The following is an 18,991-nucleotide window of genomic DNA, read 5'->3' on the forward strand; positions in this document are numbered from 1 at the left end:
AATGGGGAGGGCAGAGAAGTGCTGCCCACACCACATGGCTCCTGGCTGGAGAAGCACAGTGGGCTTTCTTGTGGTATCCATGTTTTTTTGATGCTTCTGGCCTCCTAATCAACTTCCAATTTACAACTTCAGGCTCTAATTAGCTTTCAGGGACATATCTGTGAAAAGCCATGATGTGGGTTTATAGGGAGGCCACAAATGTTACTTCTCCTTCAGAGCAAAATTTGTGCTGTGATAATTTTTCCATCCAATTCTAAGGGATTCTTCTCTTACAGTGTAGCCTATTTCTTCTACTCTGACCTTACTGCTTCACTCATTAATTCCATTTTGGGTCCATGCCTGGCTTCCTGAAGCTCTTTTGATTGTCATTTGTTCCCCTTCTCCCTCTGCTTTGAAACACCTCTGCCACTTGGATGCTTCTGTGGGAAAACTGCCTTCCACCGCTGTCCTTTCACACCCCAGCACAGGCTGGACTAAACACAGAGCCATCTCTGACCCAAGGCAACTTTCTGTCAAAAAGCAAACACAGTCATGGGTGACATTGACATTAAAGAAGTAACCTCCAGCAGTCTCCATGGTTTGTCTCCCCGGGCTCTGCTCTCCAAACATGGTCCTCACTGAGTGCCACATTGCAGCTCAACTGGCCCCATCTGAGAGTGGCTCAGGACAGGGACAGGCTGAGCAGAGCTCGAGTGGTGCAGAGCTTCGTGGGGGTGCACTGCAGCACCCCCCATCACCCAGCCTGCGAGGGACCCCGCAGCTGCTGCAGGAACTGTGCCACCAGCTCTCAGGTGGGAGTCACCCGTAAGTGCAAGATGGACAAAGTTTACTAAGGGGCTTCATGTCTTTGTAGGTGGGTGGGGGAGAGGACAGTACAGGGTGTTTGTTCCCCGGCAGCACACCCCACATGCCTTCAAACATGGGGAGAGTCAGCGCAGGGGGTTGTTGCCTCTCCACCTGTGTGCATCAGCCCAAAGGGCTGGCAAGGCAGAGTGGAACATGAGCTGGTTGTTATCTTCCTACTCGGGTCTTGCAGAGATTGGGTGGTGGCTTTATTTATTACTGTAGGTAGAGGGAAAACTGGCAGTTCTGGTGGTAAGGGGTCTTCAGCTGGAACCCGTGGGGCCTGCACTGGTCTCCTCTGCCCCTGTATCAGGGCAGCCTGGCCATGGGGAAGGGTCCAGTGGGCTGCTGAGCCCACTGTGCCACTGCAGGGTGCCCCAGGCACTGCAGCTTCCAGCCCCACTCCAAATAATGTGATTTTCCTGCCTCTTTACAAGTTTTTCTAATCCTTCACTAGGAGCATTCCTAACCCTACATTAGATCCTTATCTCATCTCTACCTGCTTTAAACGTGTTTTTCGTTTTCTTACAGTGCTTCCCCAGCTCCTCATCTCCTGCATAGGGAAATGATGTGTACACTGGGATGCTTCTGCTCTTTATGCCTGGCTTCCCACCGAGTACCTTAGAAGAAAGTGTTACAGCTGTTTGCTGTTCTGATTCACAATCCAGCTGGCACTGATGCTTCCTTGTGCATTCCCTAAGGTAATTCTGCCTCCCTGCCATTTCTGGTTTTATCTGGGGCTTGTCTGGGATCCCTCTGTTCTTTATCCCAAACTAATTGTATTCTGCTGCTCAGATCAAAGAACCTAGTTATATGTCTGTTAAGATGAAACTGCAGTGCAGTTTATGGGGAAGAAGCTCCTTTGGGAAGTGTGAAAGCAGGTGCACAAGAGGCAGAAGCACTGCATTACAGAAAGAGGGGGGATTAGGATTATAAGAGATACAAAACTTCAACATTATTCTTTAAAATAATGGATTCGTTATTCCAGTGGCAATGTCTTGTGTGTCCCTGTGCTAAGAGTGCTTCTATTTCTTCCCTCTGGAATGGAGAAAGAAAGTGGTTGCTTAAATTGCTATTGACATACAGCACATGAATTCCAGTTTTGATTTCATGAACAGCCTCTATCATCCTGTCTTGTCTGGACAGCCTCATACTCATTGTACTGTCACCATTCCTATAAATAGCCTGCTTGGTTATGAAGGACTACTAGCGTTTCCTCTGGGAAGAACAGGACTTTCAACTAATGGCATTTTAGGCCAGTTTTTGTCAAACTTTCTATAGGAGATAGGGTTTGGAGAGTGGAAAACCTGCTAAAGAAAGCCAGTAATCAAAGTATTAATGTTTGAAACACAGACACTCGGCAAGCCTGGAGAATCCACAGAGAAAAATGAAATTAGAAGGAGGAGGATGGTGGTGTGCTTTTAAAAAGGAGGCTTGGCTTCAGGGCTGACAAGCAGCAAGGCAGCTGCCACACGGAGAAAGACGGAAAGACAGATCCAGCACAAAACTGGGCTGCAGCGCAAGAATGGCTGTGATGTTGGCAAGTCTGCTCTGCACCCGAAAAATGCACAAGTGTACTGGGGAACAGCAGGTAAGGCAACGTGCTTTTCTGTAAACTTTTGGGGCAAAGTAGGAAGTACCTGTGTGTAGAAAACCTTGTGTTTCAGCCCTTTAGCTGTTGTAAGATCTTTTGAACGTGGAGGGCACTGGCAGGCAAACAACCAATACCCTCTAAGTTAGTTCGGTAGGGAAGGATGTGTTTAATCTTGTGAAGGGAGTGGGGATCCCTGGTTTTACGGGTACAGGTCATTTGGGCTGTGTGACCCTGTTCTGTGAATAAATACATTGAAGATACCTAAGAGAGCACACATCCTGCTGGCCATGCAGTGAGGGAAGTTCTATTGCACACAGTGGGAGAAATCAAACAGCAGATTTGCATGTCAGGTAACAAGGCTTGGTGGGTGTCTTCTTTTGACTATTAAAAGTAACAAATGCCAAGACTTTTGGGTTTTTTGTTACAATTAGCAACTGATCTGGAATTCAGATCCCATCTCCCACAGCCTGGGTAGTTTCCAAGGGTGCATTGAATCAACAGCAGCACCCTTTGTGCAGAGTGAGTCTGTACTCAAGAAGAGAGCCCTGCCAAAAGAAAAGAAATACAGCATTGCATTCAGGGATCTGACTAACTTCTTCTGAACAGAGAGGAAAGCACCATGCTTGCCAGTTATCTCTTCTGTGCATTTCCTCAGTTGTAGCTGGGGCCATCTGATGAGTGGTTTCCCTTTCGCTCCCAGCGCGGCGCAGTCTGTCTGCTGTCAGCAGCTAATGAAGTCACTCGCAAGATGCCATTCCCTGGGGAAAAGCAGGGCTATGAATAGACCTGTTACTTGCATCTCTGGTTGCAGTACTCTCAGTGCTTCTTTTGCTGTGCCACCATCTCTGATGATTGTGCCACTTACGAACAATGGTCTTTCACTCTTGAGCTACTGCTATTCCTGATGCCACAAAACAGTCCTCTTCCTTCTAGTAGAGCTGTGTCGAGCTCAGTGAGTGCTTCTGTGCTGGCCCCAGTGACAGGCACAGGTTCTGAGGTACCACACACTTACTGAAAATGTGCAAAAAGTGAATGAGTAATCTTATTGCAGCAAGAGGTTTCAATAATAGTCTGCAGTGAATGTCAGATGCTTCATCAATGCACATCCCACAATAAGGAGGAAAAAAAAAATTTTTTCTGAGAGCAGAATTTTTCCATGGTACTGAAATAGAAAAGCAAACAGTTAATCTGATGAGAGCACCACCTCTTTCCCCATCTGAGCTTACATGTCTAAGTATCATTAAGCTTGTGTTTAGAAGGAGTTGTGTGTTGGTCTAGACAGAGGTGAGCTATAAAAGAAGCAAAATCAGCAAAAACAAAGACAGATAAAGGATGATGAATCATGATGACATATTGTTCAAAGTATGTAAGAACATGTAAATACTTATCATGATGTGTAGGGCATAGAGTCATTGTTAGTACCAGTAAAGTCAAGGACTATTCAGTGCACTTCAGTGACTGAGTTTGTGTTTGAGATCTAATCTAAAATAACCTTACAGATTATCTTTGTAAGAAAATTTAGCTAACAAGGTTATAAATGGTGAAAAAGAGAAAAACTAATTAAAGTAGCATTCAATTTTAACATGATCTCTTCTCTCTTCAGGAGATATAGGGGGAAGCTTTCTTAAAAGCTTTTGTTTTATATACAGTTTATTTTTTACCAGACTTGATAGTCTTAACAGTCTCTCCCCAAATCAAGTTGTCAAAGTTTTAATTCTCAGAAAGCTAGGGTGAAGTCTTCAACAAAACACAAATGTAAATTTTTCTGCATCGTGATCCAAATGTCTGAACCATTCCTACATGAGCAGAGTTACAGTTGTTGTCTCATATGAACCTTTGTTCAGATGCCTCATCCTCCTGCTTATATAAAAACAAAACAAAAGCCCCTTATTACTCATAATTTTCATATTAATTCTGGTTGGCTGAATAAGTTTGAGTGATTCATGACCTATGTTCAAATTTAACACAGCCTTCAATGTGTTCAGCCTGACATGTGGTGTCTTACAATATTGATATATCTCATCGACCTAGCAATCTGCATCAGCTTGCTGAAGCATGCCTTGAAGGGAAAATGATACAGTAGTCCTGATCTACTCCTCTGTCAAAGCTTTGATTAAACATTCAAGCTATCAGAGTGAAGGAGCTTGGGGATGCATGAGATGCCTGTCCTGTCATTAACAATATTTCTTTTTCAAAGTTTAGGAAGATAGGAATATGCCTCTTAAATCAGATGTCTGCCCCCGGTCAGCATCTGAATGGCATTCTCTGGTATCCAACATAAAACACAAACAAATATCTGATTTTCCTGTACAGTTACTCAGCACTTTTTTCCAGTAGCACCCAAAGCAGGCGGGTAAGTTCAGTAGAGCAGAGCTGGAGGAGTGCTGCTCTGGCAGCAGTTCTCATCCTTTTCCTGGGCTACAGAGTTGCAAATCCAGGGATAGGTTTCTCCTTTAGGGTTTGTTTCCCATTGCTGGCACCCAGACAGCCTGAAGGCTGATGAGGCAGTCCTTGGGTAGACCTTGGTCCAAATGAGGTTTCATTTAGCGCTGCCCCTGAAATGAGACTCTGACAGACTACCTAGGAATGGCACTTGTATGATAAAGACCCCTGGCTGTGTCTGCTGAGGTGTCTTATTAGGGTCATGGAGAGATTGGTTTTTCTTCCCTTAGCAGAACAGTCTAGGGATAGGACTGCAAATGCTGTCATTTCTCTCCAGGACAGAAAACCTACTTGGAATGATGAACCTTGTTATCCCTAGAAGATACTTCTTGCTTCCTTGAGTGCCATGCTAGCAGCAATTAATCTCATCCAACAGCAATGGATATTAAAGCTACAGCCAATACCTCCAATGGTTTTTAAAAATCAGCTTCAGCAAGCTTTGCTCCATCTCTGACCCTTTCCTGGCTTCCACATCTCCTGTGCTTGGCTGTCCTCCACCCAGGCTTTCAGGCTCAGATTTGGAAATCCCTTGCTCCTGACAGTGGACCGTTATTTTTCTAACAACAGAAGAAGCACAGTACCAGGTTCATAAAGAAAACTATACACTATGGAGACTATGAACTTAGAAAAATGTAAACAAAAGGCCAAGTCTTGAAAGATTCATTAACATGTAAGTTCAGAAGCATGAGCTCAATTAAACTGTCATTGCTCAATCCACAAGCATAGCAAATAAACATAAGAAGGGAATTTTGAAGCAACAGGGGAAGAAAAAAAAAATACTCCTATAAAAGTGGTGAGGATGAATCAGGTGGTAAAACATGAGAACATAAACATCAGTTCAGAATGAAGGAAAAATAGGCTTTATTACTCCACATGAGAAAGCTGATGATGAAGAAGACCTAGTAAAAATGAATGATTTTATCAGTAATATGACTGCACAGACATTGTGGATAGCTGTGTGTCAGCACAGTCTGAATAAATAACTGCAATGGTTTTGTTTGCTTCTCTGTATGTTTAAAACCATAAATATTGATCAACTTTCACAATGAGGCAGAAAATGCTGACATCATGAGAACGTGAAAAATATGCACTTTCCACAAGACATTATTAGCATATTCAGGCCACTGCTGACACTATCTATTAGATAATTTTACCTGAAATGGTTGCTGTGATTTTTGACTTGTAGGTCATGTACCCATCCTGTCTAATCTTCAGGTTAACATGACACAGGCAGAAGAAGGAGTTTCTGTTTTTCCTACATTCAAGAAAGTTCACACGCTACAGAGCCAGAGAGGAACTTGCCTAGCTTTGTAGTACAGAAAGAAAGGTGTTCTCTGTAGCAGTAAGCATCTGATATCCCCAAGTTAGGAACAAGTTTGTTCTTGACTGTGTCTACAGAAAGTGCAGTGAGGCACCTCCTGTGTGTCAGCCCAAGCCCTGTGTCTGCTGTTTCCTGGAGGTTTGCTTATCTCCTTATCCACGACTTGGCACAGTCGCTGGGAGCAACCATAGCACCACTATTTGACCTGTTTAAGTTTTTCCTTGGCTTCTCCTGTTCCTCTCAGCTGCTGAGCACAGCTATCACTTTCTGATGTAAAAGGGCATTCAGATGCCTGTTTCAAATAAATGTTAACTCGTTAACCTCTTTACCCTTATGTGTATTTCTCATACAGTTTTAAAATTTTGTAGTGACCCTATGGTAGTTAGACACTCAAACATCTCTCCTGATTAAGGTGGGCAGGGTCTTGCTCTAATTGAGAGAGTCTCATCCACCAGATCAGTATCTTACTGTAAATCAAAAGCAAAAATAATGTTGGAAAGAATCACAGCATAACTGACTCAATAAATAACTGACAACTATGAGTCAGTGTCTGCATTTCTTCCCTAACAAAACACTATATGGTAGAATGGCTTTGAATAGGTTTTTCCTGTAATTTCAGGTAATGATTAACTCCCAATGACTAAAATATCTCCAGGAGAACTGATGAGACATCTCACATAGTTACTCAAGTTCAAAACTATATTCAAACTTTTACTTCAGTTCTCTCATGCAAAAACACACTTATTTTAACTGAAGCTATTTTAAAACTACCTCATAAATATAAAGTCAGCGGTACTGTTAGAGTATAGTTTTAAGCTAAAATGAGTGTATTCCAGGCAAATGCACACAGAGTATGTGCATGGAGTTTTATTATCTGTCCCATTTATAAGACAGAAGCCATTTTAGTGCCTCTGGCAATGCAGTCATCTCTGAGATGAAATATAACTGTACCAGATCGCATTGTAGGATAAAAGACTGAAGGAGCGAGCACTGGAAAGAACGAAAAACAGAGAAAATCTGTGAGTAGGTTTGTCCTGAAGGAAAAGCTCCCACTTCAGGGTTTCATTCCTGAAGAGGGTGTGTTAAAGCATGCAAGATAATAAAGAGCAGCAGATGTCTTAAGAATTGGTATTATGAAGAGTGTTGTAAGGCATGTAACTTTTGAGAAGAAAGAATATTTTTCACACGAACTACATGACCTGCATTGCAGCAAACACAGTATTAATTTTCTGGAACCGAGATTGTTATAATTTATTTCAATATAGTATAATAGGATTAGATTATGTAGCATGCTAAAAAACAGCAGATGATAACAACATATATATTAATATATCAGTATAGTAAGTAAAAGAATTGTAAGCTAAGAAATAGTAGAGAATCTCTGGGGGACACTTGTAAGTAACTTCCATGTCTGGTTCTGAAAAGCAGAAAGTGGCGAATATATGGAAGAGAAAGAAGTGGGAGCAAAGATGGGCAAGAAATGGGGAAAGAAATGAACAGGCAAAATCAGCACTGATGTGAGTGTGAATGTGATGTGTGTGGCCTGGATGTCAGGTATAAGAGGAATGTGATAATTAAAAAATATTGCACATGGTCATACAAGACGACCTGAGATGTTTGTGTACAAAAATCACATGTAAACACACACAGGTTAGAACTGCAGCATTCAGGATGACTCGAAATCTTCCAAGAATAGTGAAATATGGTGGATGGGTAATCTGTGGCTGAAAGGCACTTAAACTAATGTGTAGTCTGTTAAGAAAACTAGAAATAAAACCAGAGGTACAGAGGCATCACTCAGTGTCAATGAACTTGCCTACAGAGCAAAGAAAGGTAACATAGGCAGAATGGAATTTGTCAAACTAAAGATCTTCTGAAGGACCACTAAAGAACTGTTACGCTTAGATCTAAATCAGATTACTGAAAACATGGAAGAGAAACTCCCAAGCATTGCCTCATTGCAGGAGATTTAAACTTGTCAGAAATAGAGTATAAAGCAAATGTTCCTGATAACGATAGAGCCAGTTATTCCAGGGCATAATAGCTGGCAGATTTCATCACTGAGCAGTCACTGGACTACTATGATGCTATTCTAGGTGGCCTTTGTTAGGTAGTGATGACATAGAGCAGCTGGTTGTAGAAAATAACCTAGCTAAAGTTATCCCAACTTGATAAAACTCAAAATAAGTGAAAGAATGAACAAGAATAGGCTTGTTAGTTTCTCAGAATTTGTCCTTGTGAAGTATTGTACCTAAAGGAATTAGTGATATAAATTGGTTGAAAGTTTCAAATCTATTAGAATTAATTTAATTTAAATAATAATTTAAACATCTGTAATTTGCACTGTGAGTAGAGAGTGAAGGATGTTAGCACCTTACAAATCCTTAAAAAAAAAATAAACATTAGGAGTGAGCAAAGAGAGTGAAAGTCATAGGGGAAGAAATCCCTACCATGTCAGATCATTAGTGAAAACAATATTTTGGCAACCTAGAACAAGAGGATGCAGTCAGATCTGTCAAGTTTACAGACATGCCATCTGTAAACAACATTTGAAAGACTGAGAGTTTCTCCTACCACACAGATAAAAGGGAGTCTGGTATGTGGCAAGGATGGGGTAGAGATCAAAGCCTATATGGACAGTGCCCAAACCAAGTAAATTCTGTAAAGACGATGGTACAGATCATGGAGTAAAATAGAATCAGGATGGAAAGTATCTGTAGAAACTTGAAAACTAAATACAAAGTGTAGTAGGCCTATAGTGAAATGGTGTCTGTTATACATCCTAAAATGCTTAAAGAAGCAAAATTAAATTTCAGGTACAGGATCAAGTTTTTCTTTAAAGATTTACCAAAACAAAGGAGAGAGAAAGAGCATATGAAAAAGTGACATCACATTTACAACTTCATTAATTAACCTTAGTAATATGAAAATTTTGTGCACATTTTGAAAGAAAGAATAAATAAGGGTGTAAAGATAAAATAGAGAAAATAAGCAATAACTGTTTAATACAGTGTATTAGGACTGGGAGAATGTATGTATGGTACCATCTCTCTGGAAAGGGCATTGTTTGGCAACTTTAAGGTTGTGTAGATATTTTCAAGTGTCACTGTTTCATCTAGTCCTTCAAAGTGTTAACACTTTCCATTGTTCCTAAAAGTGGAGTGGTCAGATGAGAAAAATATCCATACCATTATTCCCCTCATATATAATTATGAGGGAACAGAGAGCTGGAGGTGTGGGGTAGAATTTAATAGTACAAGTGCTGGACCACATCCAAATGAGGGTAGAAACGATTTCTGTTGTAAATTGAATCAGTTGGACAACAGAAGGACCACAAGGTCTTGGTTAGTCATATAATGATGCTGAGAGAGCTGGGATGGAGCCATGGGAAAGGCAAAAATGATCCTTCTTAAATATGATATAGGAGACTCAAAGAAGTACTCAAAGTACGGACACCATTGTAGGAGGCACTGGTCAAAGCTTCTCTGGGGAACTGAAAACAGTCACCCAAAATTAGGAAAGAGCATTGAAAGAAATGCAGAAAAGTAGTATTGGACAAAACAAAGAATGAGGCATATACAGTTGCTATCTATAAATATATCAAGAGGAGGGGAAAAAGGGCAGGGCAAATACTAGGAAGGGAAAGAAGTTATTTAAGTTGCCAGACAATGTTGTAATTAAAATAAATGGATATAAATTGAAAGTTAGTCTATCCAGGCTGGAGCTGTGAAGGTTTCCAGCCATGAGAAGAGTGAAATCTCTGAAACAATCTTCTAGTAAGAGTAACAGGAACAAAGTATTATAGGTGTGGGTATCCCAGTGAAATGGAAGTTATTTGCTTGCAAATTGGATAATAAGAATTAACCTAGCTCTTGCATAACGGTGAGTAGAGACACTTTCTATTTGCCTCTCTGCCAGAGAGTCAAACAGTCTGAGTAGCCTTATGATGAATTTTCGTAAGTTTATTATCAGAGCTGTGTAAGATGAAAGGACACATCTTCAGTATCTATGGGATCCTTTGCAGTGTTATGCCCTCTGCTTTGTACTGCTGTGGCAATAGTATTTTTTTAAATTTCTGCTAATGTATGGGTTCAGATAGAAAGCATGACTCTATGGCCTCCTGTGTCATATTGACATGCTACAAAATGTTAAGATTTAAATTTTTTTAAATACTGTTTTAAAATCATGATAAATCTGTGTGCTAAGTGTCCAACTAAAGCACAGCAGTGCAGTCGCAAATGTATGAGATAAGAAACATATGTATCAGCGGAGCTAATATTACTGCCAGTATTTACATGATTAATCATTTTGAACTCCTAGAAAACATTGCTAGGGAAAATCTGCTCTGCATTATCCTTTTTGTTTTACTCATCAAAATACTTGGAATTCATTTAGTTGATTTTTTTTTTTATTTAGAGGTGGTTCTATTTACATGTTCCTAGTCTTACATGGTTTTATTAGATATAGAATATCAACAGTTCTGATCAGTTCTTTAAGAATTGTAGAAGCACTAATCGTTATATATAATGTTGTTTTTTCCAATGTTCCTGTTTAGATGTGAACAGACACGGTTTGTTTAAATTACCTTCCTATTTCCAGAAGAAACGCATAAGAATAAGGCAAAATTTATAAAATATAGTAACAATTTACATTGACAAAGATGTTGCAAACAATTTCTGACATTTCAGAATCATGTAACTGAGCTTATAACAAAGACAATAGAAGTAATGTTCTGTTTACTGTGAGAGATGGAATTTGAAAAAAACATGCAAACTAAATTATAACTCTAATATAACATAAGTGACTAAATTGTTTTAAAAATATGTGAACGTCTCCAAAGGTTCTTATATAAGTTGCAAGGCAAAATATTGCTAAATGGTAACAGACCTGTTAGTATCTGAACACCTTTTCCCCTTGTGAGTTCGAAAGTCCTCACTTCTCTACTCCAGAGGAGCAGAGTAGCCATAAGATGGCAGCACTCTGCACAGATGCTCCTGAAACCCTAAATCCTGCTCTTTTCCCAAAAAGAGACGTCAGCCACTGGTGGGAACAAGTGGCCTGAACGCTGGGTGTCTGTAAATGGAAATCAAGCTGGCTGAGCCCAGAATAACTCCTGAGAAGCTTCAGAAGTGCTTTCATGCAGTACCTGAGCCCATTTTCCTCAGTTTTTAGCAGCTGTTTGGGTGCTGAGCTAAGCACTCTTTTCTTATCTGTTCTGGTTATTCTAGAGTAACTTTATTCAAACCATGTATTGTAGCAAAGCACAACACCTCTGTAGGTCTCAGTAAGGTCAGCTATAAAACTATTTTCTGCGTGTAAAGCCAGAGTGAAATCACTTTTTACAAGTGATTTAATCCCAGCTCCATAGTTTAGAATTTACATAGATGGTCAGGCCTGAAGATGTTGTATTTGCATAACCTGAGAGGCCTTTCCAAAAGCAAGCTCAGCTTGCTGCTGGGCTGTGCTAAAGGGTTGTCTTTCCCCTCATGCCACTCCAACACACCTGTCTCGGGACTCACTTTGGCCTTTTGTGCTGGGGTCAGCAGGTCTGGTCTGAATTTAGCATTAATCTGAACAGAGTAAGTTACAGAAAGTTCTTCAGCTGAAGTGCAGGCATCTGAGGAGCTGCAGTCAGTATTCAGTGTCATTCCCATCCCAAATATGCTCAGCCTTGCACCAGCCTTGAGGAGAGGTGCTTGCTCTGGTGCCCCTGCCCCAGGTTTTTATCAAGTAGGGAAAATAAGAGGTACCATGTAACCATGAAAAACAGACAGAAACCAAGGCCAGATTTGATGGGCTGTGTGGAAGTCCCTGGCCAGATTTGAGTGTCACAGGCTGGTTGGCAGTCCTATTCCAATGCCAGGTGATTTTCCTACAGTTCCAACTGAGCCCTTCTGCAGTTCAGAGGTTTGATTATTTTGCTTTGGGTGTGAGAGTGTATTCAAATCTGAAAAGCAAACAAATCTTTCAGGGTGCTTACCCATGCCAAGAAAACCAAGAACAGAATTTGCTCATGCCTTCGGCTGGAACCAGCCGAGCTGTGGGTAAGGTAAACATGAGTTGAAAACACCCTGACTTGCCTGCCTGCTGCTCATTGCACAGTTGGTGAGCAATTCCTCCTCCTTCCTTCTCTTCCTCTCTGTTTGTTCAGAGGTAGGTTGTTGACTTCACTCTCTGCCCTCGTCCACCAGCAGTGTGCTGCTCCGGAAACCAGAGGAGACCAGAGCATGAATCACGGCCTGAGTCACCAATCCCAAACACCCTGCTTTGATCAGAGCTGGAGGGGAAAATTCCTTTCCTCTATGTGGCTCTTCATCTTCTGTGACCCTCTGGAAGGAGCTACAGATACTACTCCTCTTCTTCCAAATCTGCTCTCCATTGTGCATAGGCATGCTTGGAAACAGCACCTGGAGACCTTTGCCTTTCCATATGCCCGGCCACATCTCGGTGGCCTCTGTGGCTCACCCTACAGAGGGGTGTTTTGGTCCTAGGCTCCTAATGGGATATGATATTTGTACACCCCAAAACACAGGAGCTGGAGTGAAGCAGCTCCATCCCTGTATGTTCAGACCTTTGCTTACAACAGGCTCCATGTCACTTATACAGGACCTGAATGCTTACAGTGGTTTCTTTGGATGGATGCCATTTGCTGTTGGAGCAGTACCCGTCTCTTGCCATGGTGATTAACAAAGAAAGAGATAGCAGGTAGTATCAACTGAAAAAAAAATTGCTGATTAGTCATATTCACCATTACTGTGAATTTCCCCATTAAATACAACTGTTTGTTAGGGATTGTTGTTTCCTCTTTAAATGTTTTTACCAGCTCTTTGTAAAGCATTGTCAGACCTGTCCTGCAGCAAAGGCAGAGACAGGACAGTCCTTCCAGTGTCACTGCAGTATTTGTCTGTGGTTACTGTCTGTGCGGACTGGCCTGTTTTCAGGACTCTCAAATCTCCTTTAGCTCTTTAGAGATGAATCAAAGTTTCAAGCTTGGAAACTTTTTTCAGGCTTCATTGCTTAGCTAACTGACAGAAATCCTCTGAAACATCTTTGGAACTGTGTCTGTCAGGCTGCTGAGGCATATATTTCTGCTCAGACTTTCCAAAGAAAATGCTTTCCATTTCTGCTGGCCCAAGAGCCTGGAAGCACTTGACTATACAGCTATGGAACATATGTCTTATTCAAGAAAAAAGTGTTTTAACCTGCAGACTTTTGTATATATTTTTCAGCTACTATCTTTTGGGTTAAAAAGTTTGACCAAAACTTTAAAGTCTACTTTGATTCCCCACTAAGAGGTTTTCAGGAGCTTTTTAGTCCAATTTGATTGGGAAGCCAACCAGGGAGAGAATAAAGTCACCAGATGTTTCAAGTACAAAGTAACCTGCCTCTGACCTACGAATTTCAGCCCTTTGCCTCTTAAAGATGCATTGAGGAGGTGAATATGGTGGCTCTATATGGTGGAGAGAAGGGAGACTCCCTCTCACCAGAAGGGAGAAATGTTTTTTGAAGTGCAGGAGATGCCTCCCCCTGCCTTTGTAAATATTCTGAGAATCATCTCAGCCCAGGGGACATTCAGACTTTAAATTACTCCATATTTTTCAAGGCTTTCAGGATGAGTGTGTGTGTGAGAAGAGCATTGGGAGTTAAGAGCTGGGTTGTATGTGAAACTGAGAGATCTGTGCTATCTTTGTGTATTATAAGTGCCAGGTATGGGTGAAAAGGTACTAAGGGTTTTAACCTATACAGATTTTATTATCTTTTAAAGAGCCACAGACTTGCATTTTGCAGCATTGCCCATAGTGAAAGATAAACAACTATTTTCTGTTCTGATGTGGCATTATAAAACTGTAACTCTGATTTAACTGAACCAGAATTTGCTCCAAAATGATGGAAACAATAGTAATTGTGTTATGACTGTACTCTAAGCTACCTTTTTGTTGTATCTCATTGAATTGATACCTTTAATTTGGGTGAGTGAAACAAGACTCTTTTAAAAACCTTATGAAGGATGGAAACCTTGTCAAATCAAGCAATGCCAGGACCCCAAAGGATTTTACACGTCCTTCCCACATCAGCATGGCTACTCCAGATTGAAATTCTATTCTTCTAGAGATAGTTAAAGCCAATAAAGCATCCATCTAGTAGAGGAACTTCCTGACCAACTTACTTTTAGATAAGTTTTTCTTACACACTTTTTCCTGTGTGTTTTTATTGTTGTTAGTTCTGCTACTTTCTTTTTCTTCTCTGCTCTCTCCAGACAATCTGGGGAGGTCTGTTCCTAATAATTTGCAGAAACTTAGCTATTTTATTCAGGAAAGACTTATGCAGATAGTCTTTGGCAGCCACCCCATTCAGAGGCAGGCACGCACTTAGCCTCCAGCCATGCTGTCCTTGCCAAGACATATATAAAATATTACCTCACAAGCAAATGGGGAAGTGATAATATCAAATAGAATTTGTAAGTTTTGTGTAGGCTGTATTATTCATTCTCTCTACACTTAAAAGTCTGATATCTTGAATCTAAGAATAAGCAATTGCTAATTGCCAGCTGTTCGGCTGGTTGGTCCTTAATTTGGGACACTGCTGGTGGCTGGTACATTTTGGTGGCTGAAGGACTGCCACTGAGTCCTTTGAGCACATGCTTTGAAGTGTTACATTACCAGAGGCTGGTAAGAGCTACAAGGTGACCTTCTACATTGAAAGGGAAAGCGCTGGGTTTTGGAGCTCTGCAAGGCTGTCGACACAGCAACAATATTAAAGGACACGCACACAAATGACAGTTACAAACAGGGAAATAAGATGGCACTTACAGGAGGATTTTTTTTTTTTAGTAAGAGCAAACATTTTCAGTTGATTACACTTCTTTTTGACCTTATGTAATTACAGCGTTCTGATAGAGTTGTGTCTTCACAAGCTGAGGGAACATAATCTAATCAATGCTTTTTTCATGCCACAGGAAAGCTGAACAAGTGCCTTACAAGGGACACTCCAAGGTATAGAGAGCAGTTGAAGGAGACTTAGGACTGTTGTTATAAATAGAAATGTTAGGATATGGTTCCACAACAGCCTAAACTGGGCTAAATTCAGCCTAACATATTCCCACCTTTCCTGCCAACTCTGCCTTGCACTCTGGACTGGACAGTCACAGGGTTCAAGGGACCCACCCAGATGAAAAACAGCCCCCCACCTTCCCCATAGTAGGTGATTGGATTTTAGTTGGATCAGTATGAAACAGCTCACTGCTTGTTTGGACATGAGCACTGCCTGGTAAGAGCGAAGGGGTGGGAACACCAGGGCAGAGCAAAGGTAGTCCTGATGTAATCCAGTTTGAGCTGCTATTGAAACTACCCATAGACTGTGTAAATACTAGTAAAATTGGATGGGCCTGGGAATATTTCCAGGCACTGGAATGAGATCGTCTATGCTATTAAACTGTTAAAATGCTCCCTGGCATGAATTTGACCTCTTCCAATTAACACTCACTGCAAACAATTTCTGGGCACAATTTGGTTGCTAAAATGGTTCCAATAGGCACTTTGGAATGAACTCAGGTCTTTCTGTGCCAGTTAGCCTCAATGCCCAGGAGTGTTTCAGGAGTTTAACTAGTACAGACCCATCCCTACTTTCACATCCTGCCCTGAGAGTGCAGTTACTACCAGTCTGAAAAGGGGGGGTCTGATCTTGCCAGCTCTCTTGCTTGGTGAGAGCAACCTAGTCCTTATGAGCTAACTTGAGTAGGATTTCTGACTGCAGAGAAAAAGGATATATGTTTTCAGGCGAGCAACACAAATTACTAAATTAGAATTTTATGCTGCCCCATGTAGTCTATTGCAAGCATGTATGAACAGATAGGACTTGTCTTGAACAAATGGTTTTCAAAACAGACAATAGCAGAGCAGAAAAGATGGGAAGAAATGGAACGTACAAATAAGAAATTTTATTTCCTTTTAATAAGGTGGTAAGAAATGCATATTTTGCATTCATTTCAGGTTGGGAAGGGGAAAGAGTAGATAGCAATAACTTGTTATGCAGTTGTATCTGTGCTATAGAATGTTCAGTGACTTATTAGGCAGAGTTTTTTTGACATGATTTTTTTTCCAAGTTAACTGCAGAACTGGGAATGCAATTATTCCTCCTTCTACATATTAAAAAACCACACAACTGCAGCATTTCCCTTTCAGTCTGGAATATTAATAAAATCAATTACTATGTATCTTGAAATACTGAAACCAGGTCCTCAATTTTAATATGTAATTGCTTTTTGGTTTTTGCTTTTCGTTTGTTTGTTTGTTTTTTTCACAGTTGCCCTTACGAGTTTCCCTACACATCAGGAAATCTGAAAAAATGGGATTTTTACATCTCTCCAGGTATACTCACTTGGCAATTGTAATGATCCATCTCTTCAATGCACTCCCTCGGTGAACAATTAAAGGTGTTATTTTGAAGGACCCTTTTAAGCTTTGCTTTACACATACAAACAGAGTCTCTTGGCTGGGTTGCTCTAGGACCCAGAGTGACTGGGATTGACAGAAGTCTTCACCTGAATGAATTTTCCCTGTATACCTTATAAGGAGTCCAGGAAAACAAGGAAGTGATAACCATGTTCACGTTACTGTATGCACAGTCTGTCCTCTTTACCTGCCCAGGTAGTCCTTGTTTTCACTTTTGTTCATGGTCCCTCCTGCTGGGGTTGAAGTTTCCTCGCAATCTGGTGTAGGTGAAAACATACCCTCCAGGAATGTATAATTTTTACGACATTCTACCTTTACGCAGATGATAATTAACAAGCTAATACTTTTTTGTCACGCAGCCAGCACTGAAAACGAATGGGGATTGAATTGCTTTGCCTCTGTTTCCTATTCCTGCAAAGAAATAACCAAGTGCAAGGTAAGGCTCAGGGGCAGGGAGATCCATTTCAAAACCTTTTCTGCATTGTTTCTTGCCTGAAGTTGAAATGAAATAGCTTTGTGTCTTCTGTATTTAATCCTTCCTTTCTGTTTAATGACTTTTTTTTTTTTGACAGACTGCTGTAGGGCTACACTACCAATTCATCTATGATTTGGTGGTCATTACATAGCACAACATGTTCGAAAGAGACAGACATTTGAGCAATTTCGTTTATACTAATCACAGTTTGATCTGCTGAGAAACTGTAATATTATACATATGACTGAGTGTTTCACTGATACTTGCACAACGGATAAAAATCATATTAAGTACCCACACAGCTAAGTGAAGCAATTTTAAGCATATAGAGTGAACATAAATCTGTTCTTTTAATATCCCTGGTTATGTTGGAAAGTACTTACCTACACCATACCAGAAACATATGTAACACTTTATCAGGTGCACTGCAGAAAACAAGTTAGCCTGCTCTCAGTGAATGCCACCCATAAAGCATGCAAAAGTAAGTATGTTGATTGCCAGCAATTCTGAGGTTTTAATCTTTATTAGAGAGTTAATCTTCTACCAATAGAACTACCATTAAGAAGGAATTTTATCAGTAATCCTAAATATGGCTAAACATGTGCATTTTTCACCTCCCACATTCTCTAAATTATTCATTTCTTCATAAATTGAATGATTAAGCATGTTATTAATAGCCTTTTATCTTCTTGGATTTAAATATAGGGACCTGTTCACAGGAAAGCGCAGTGACTTGTGAAGATTGTTTGCTTTCCGGACCACACTGCGCTTGGTGTTTGCAAGAGGTACGGTGATAAAAAAAAATTCAAAGTAAGACTTGAAGTCTTTGTAGTCACTCTGAATGATGAAGTATTGACTTAATTGGGTCAGCCTGTGTTTTTGTAGTACATACAGCAGTTAGTGAAGCCTTCCTGGGGATCAGAAGTGGAATTGAATCTACCCTTCATGGTCTATTATTCATTGTTGGAGTGTGATTGGTTTGTTTTTGTTTTGGTTTTGGTTTGTGTTTGTTTTTTTTAAAAACCCAATAACATCAACCTTCCTCATCTAAGGCAGAAATAAAAGTACTATTAGAGGGGCTCAGTTCATCAGCCTGAGGGGTGACTCACCCATAGCAATGATGAAGCTCCAGACATGAAGTCAGAGTCCAGACTGTATCTTACATATTACGTGCCAAGCCAGACAGTGTAAACAGAAGGTTTGCAGGTGTAAACAGTGTGTAAGTTTGCAGATGAAAAATTTGCATACAGAAATTATTAATCTGTGGTGGACTTTAAGTACGATGATAGTGTTAGTTTTATAATTAGTATGATATAGATGTGTTTTCGCTAAAATATTGGACTTAAAAATATATCTGGATTTGTTTCCTGTACATCTGTTTCAAGTTTTCTGTGTAACCTTGGGCAAGTGAACTCACATCTCTGCTTCTAAAACTTTTACCTGTAAATGATGCTAAATAATATCTCCCCACTTGACAGTGAATATTCTAGTTCATTAATGTTAGTGAGTTAGCCAGCTATCACAATTAAAAACTTGACAGAAGTAATAGAGAAATAAAACGTCTTTTTCATTGTAGTTTCTGATTTGCACCTTTGCTACTAAAGGTATTTATTGCTTTAGTGTATAGCAAAATGATACCTAGGATGGGACTAACATACTACTTTATGAAATAGCTCACAAAGACCAAACTGCACTTTTTTAAAAAATAAGTTTTCTAAGAAATGTCTTTTGCCTTTTGCAACAGGATTTTATTGAAATGAGATCACATAATTTTGACTACTGCCATGTCTTTTCAGGAAAAAAAAGCCCAATATAATTTATTGATTTAAAACCAAACAAAAGCAAAACTGTGGAACTACTGAAAA

General features: G+C 40.3%; 1 protein-coding gene across 3 annotated transcripts in view; it reads left to right on the top strand.

Moving 5' to 3' along the window:
* The first annotated feature begins 1,327 nt into the window (after positions 1-1,327).
* ITGB6 (integrin subunit beta 6) overlaps positions 1,328-18,991 on the top strand; it is a 49,995-nt gene continuing 32,331 nt past the window's right edge. Inside the window, exons 1-5 of one of the 3 annotated variants that reach the window (XM_032693723.1) lie at positions 1,328-1,544; positions 2,197-2,434; positions 16,503-16,567; positions 17,011-17,087; positions 17,832-17,911. In XM_032693723.1, coding sequence (XP_032549614.1) covers positions 17,027-17,087; positions 17,832-17,911 — 141 coding nt within the window. In that variant the 5' untranslated portion in view covers positions 1,328-1,544; positions 2,197-2,434; positions 16,503-16,567; positions 17,011-17,026. Of the gene's footprint in view, positions 1,545-2,178; positions 2,435-16,502; positions 16,568-17,010; positions 17,088-17,831; positions 17,912-18,991 lie in introns of those variants that run through there. The other 2 variants (XM_032693725.1, XM_032693724.1) reach the window with 2 other exon arrangements.

The sequence above is a fragment of the Chiroxiphia lanceolata genome, chromosome 7, assembly GCF_009829145.1.
Source record: "Chiroxiphia lanceolata isolate bChiLan1 chromosome 7, bChiLan1.pri, whole genome shotgun sequence".
In the NCBI taxonomy this organism is placed as follows: Eukaryota; Metazoa; Chordata; class Aves; order Passeriformes; family Pipridae; genus Chiroxiphia; species Chiroxiphia lanceolata.